Source organism: Triticum dicoccoides, chromosome 2A (assembly GCF_002162155.2).
Source record: "Triticum dicoccoides isolate Atlit2015 ecotype Zavitan chromosome 2A, WEW_v2.0, whole genome shotgun sequence".
Taxonomy (NCBI): domain Eukaryota; kingdom Viridiplantae; phylum Streptophyta; class Magnoliopsida; order Poales; family Poaceae; genus Triticum; species Triticum dicoccoides.
The window spans coordinates 757954378-757958220 of record NC_041382.1 but is presented as its reverse complement, the minus strand read 5'-3'; the positions used below and the strand labels follow the sequence as shown (position 1 = coordinate 757958220).

At 48.9% G+C, this 3843-nt stretch overlaps 1 protein-coding gene across 1 annotated transcript; it reads left to right on the top strand.

The window, feature by feature from the left end:
* The first annotated feature begins 228 nt into the window (after positions 1-228).
* Positions 229-1694, top strand: LOC119358354. The gene is made up of 2 exons (XM_037624937.1): positions 229-833; positions 1155-1694. Exons 1-2 carry the CDS (start codon positions 229-231, stop codon positions 1678-1680), a joined length of 1131 nt encoding a protein of 376 aa, XP_037480834.1. The 3' UTR covers positions 1681-1694.
* The last annotated feature ends 2149 nt before the right edge of the window (positions 1695-3843 follow it).

The window sequence follows — 3843 nt, the reverse complement described above, 5'->3', positions numbered from 1 at the left end:
CAGATCCCCGTTAATATTTGTGACAAACTAAGAAGGCCAATCTCAAATTTTTGGTGGGGTATGGAGGATGGCAGGAAGAAGTTACATTGGAGATCTTGGGAGTGGTTGTCCTCTCCGAAATATCTTGGGGGAATGGGCTTCCGAGACATGCACTTATTTAATCAAGCCATGCTTGCTAAGCAATGTTGGCGACTGTTATTGGAGCCCCTCTCTCCATGTCACCGTGTAATGAAAGGGAGATATTTTCCTGATGGAGACTTTTGGAACTCAAAATGTCCAAGAGCAGCATCTTACACATGGAGAAGCATTATGTATGGGAAGGAGCTCCTGCGGAGAGGATTGTTATGGAGAGTTGGAGACGGAAAACAAATTTCTATCATCCGGGATAATTGGATACCAGACACCATACATGGGACAATGCAAACATTAATTCCAGTGGAAGATAACCAAATAGTGAGCTCTCTAATCTCTAGTAACGGCTCCACTTGGAAAGAAGATACTGTTAGAGAACTCTTTGATCGTGACATTGCAGAAAGAATTCTTAAAATTCCCCTAAGCTCTGAAGGGTGCAGCGACTTTGCTTCCTGGCCATATACCAAAAATGGAATTTATACAGTGAGGTCGGGCTACAATCTAGTAAGAACAAATCAGTTCTGGATCAATCGAAGTTCTGTTGGCAGTGGATCTTCCTCGAATCAAGATGTTATGCAGAAGTTGTGGAAGAATCTGTGGAGAATTCAGTGTCCAGATAAAATGAAGATAGTACTATGGAGAATAGCTCACAATTGCCTTCCTACGGGTGATCAACTCCACAAACGGTCAATTGCAACAAGGTATGATTGCATATATTGTAACAAGTTTGAGACTCTGGAACACTGCCTCCTTTTGTGCCACTATGTTAAAGAAATCTGGGCTGAGCTTAAAAAGTGTTTTAACTTGTCTTTAAAACTGAAAAGCTTTGTCCATATACAACAATGGCTTCTGGATTGGATTTCTAGTGCCTCAGATTTACATGCACTGATCCTTGCTGTGGCGATTTGGCATATATGGGAGAACCGGAACAACATAAGAAATGGTGAAAAAATGTCTCATCCTTCACGTGTGGCAGGCAAGATCAAAGCTTATGTCGATTTCATCTTATTGCACAATTTCAGGTCGGCTGGCTCCAATAGGCGTGAGCACCAGGTGTCAATCCCGAAGTGGTCTCCGCCGCCGGCTGAGTCGGTCAAGGTCAATGTTGATGCTGTGATTTTTGCCCAGACTAAACGCATGGGCATTGGTGTTGTGATCCGAAATCATCTAGGTCGGGTGCTGGCAGCAAGCAGAGGGTTTATTCATCATGTTGATAATCCTGAGCTGGGTGAAGCTATTGCAATGCGCCATGCGTTGTTTTTTGCTGAAGATTCCGGTTTCCAGAAAATCCTTGTGGAGACAGATTGTGCCAGTTTGATCAACAAAATTAAGAGTAAAATGGATGACAGGTCTCACACAGGTGCTGTAATTTTTGATATTAAGAGTAGGGCTCCAAGGTTCTTATCCTGTTGTTTTACTCATGTTAGTCGAAGTTGTAATGAGGCAGCTCATGTTCTAGCAAAGTCTGCTGAACATGATGAAGGGTCATGCTGGTTTAATGTATCTCCTGAAGTTATCAGGAATATAGTTTGTACTGAACAGTTCTGAAATGTATGAATGAGGCTGCCCATTATCTCTAAAAAAAAACACCGGTTTCAGTAAACAATGACAAGCGGGCGGAAATACGCCTTTCATCTACCGACGCCTGATTATTAACCATACGCACCACAGAAAAACCACATGCGGGTGAATATACCACTGATCAAACCGGATGAAAACCCTAATGATAAGAGACGCCGATACAGGGGGGACAATCCAACATAGAAGAAGGAAGGTGATTTCATACCGTAGTCCGGCAGAAACTTGCCAATGCCGCGAGGACGCGGCTCCATCCAACGTCAATCTCGTTCGCGGCGACCATAGCACCGTCGGCAACGAGAAACAGAAAGGGAAGGGCCGATGAGAAACGAAACCAAAGTGACTGGTGTGTGCCTCTCATCCGACGGGCAGGTTTCGGACTAATTTGTATCAGTTTGTTCCCGCAAAGTAAGTTTAGGGGCTAATTTGAGTCAATTTGCAAGTTTTTGTATGAAACTGTACCCGTGCTGTAAGTTTATGTATGAGTAGTGTAATTAACTCTAAAACATTAGACAAAGTACACAGCCGAATGATAAAAGTAAAATGGTAGCCCTCTTACATATATAGCAGATCTTGGGATATCGTGAGCACGGCTACATTGCCGAGAGAGAACACAGAGAACTCGGAGCACAACGCCACACCACGCCCTAGCACACCTAGTCTTCACGACAAGGCTCTAAAGAGGAAGAATGACGCCTACAGGGAGTCCATAGCAGACATGGGTCTTGACTCGAAGTGTCACACCCTAGCTAGTCATGCATCAGAGTGTGTGCATCATGTTTAAAATTCCATTTAATTTGAATTGGGGATTTGTGAAACCCTCAGAATCATTTTTGAAAATGATCCAAATAAAAATTTCTCCAAAAAGGTCCAAGAAAATGCTCATGTTGCTCTCTGAAAATATTGGACAGAGATAAAAATCAAACCAATATTTTTAAGAGCTCATAGGTATTTATTTTTGGGCATTTGGAATTAATGCATAAATATTTGCTTTGGAAATATATTAGTTATATATATTAATATATGTCCAAATATTATGCCATTTATAAAGGAGCTCTGGAATAATATATCTAGCTCCTGCAAAAATTGGCATAAGGTAAATGAATGATTTAATATTTTATTTAAATCAAAACAAATGTCAGAAATTAGAAAAAGAAAAATAAATAAAAGGAGGAGCTTACCTGGGCTCCTCCCTGTCCGGCCCAGCCAGCTGGCCGGCCCAGCCAGCTGGCCGGCCCAGCCAGCAGGCGGCCCAGCCCGCCTCCCTCCTCTGTCGTCTTCGTCCTCGACAGAGGGAGGGGAGTGTGGCCGGCGCGCGCGCGCGCCACCGCGCCACGCCACCTGCTCGCCTGCCTGCCTGCCCCTCCCCTCCTCGTCTCGATGCCCCAGACGACGCCACGCCCTCCCCCTGCTCTCTCTCACTCTCCCGCGGTTCTTCCCCTCCTCCCCCTCGCTCTCTCTCTCACGGCCGAACACCACCATCGCCGCCGTTCGCCATAGCAGCCGTCACCGGCCACCCCTCGCCCCTCCGCTGAGCTCAGGAGCTCCGCCGCGACCCCCTCTTCCTCCCCACCAAGCCAAGCCCCTCGGGAAGCTCTGCATCGCCTCCACGCCATCGTCTTCCTCCTCGGGCTCCGACCACCATCGCCGTCGATTCGCCGTCTCCAGCGCGTCCCCGAGCCCGCTTCGACGCCCACTGCAACCGCAGTGAGCTCCGCCACCGCTTCCCCCTCTTTTCCCCCTCGTTCCCGCACCGTAACCCCGTTTCCCACCACGGCCGAACCTCCGCCGTCGCCGAGCTCGCCGTCGACGCAGCTCCGGTGACCATTTGGTCACCCCGGCGAGTCCAACAAGCCCGTAGGGACCCGTAGAGCCCCTCCAGCGCCTCAGCTCCCTCGCCTGCGAGCAGCAACGCCGATCCCGACCGCACCCAAACTCCGGCCGCCGCTCACGAGCTCGCCGTCGTCGGTACCGGCCACCTCAGGCACGGCCACCACTACCGTTCGACGCGCGGGAGCAAGGGCTCTCCAACGAGCCCAAACACGGCCTCGCCCGTGCCCTGTAGCGCGTTTCCGCATCGCGCCGCCGTCTCGGGCCTCGCCGGCGTCATGTCGCCGGTGGGTTTGACCCACC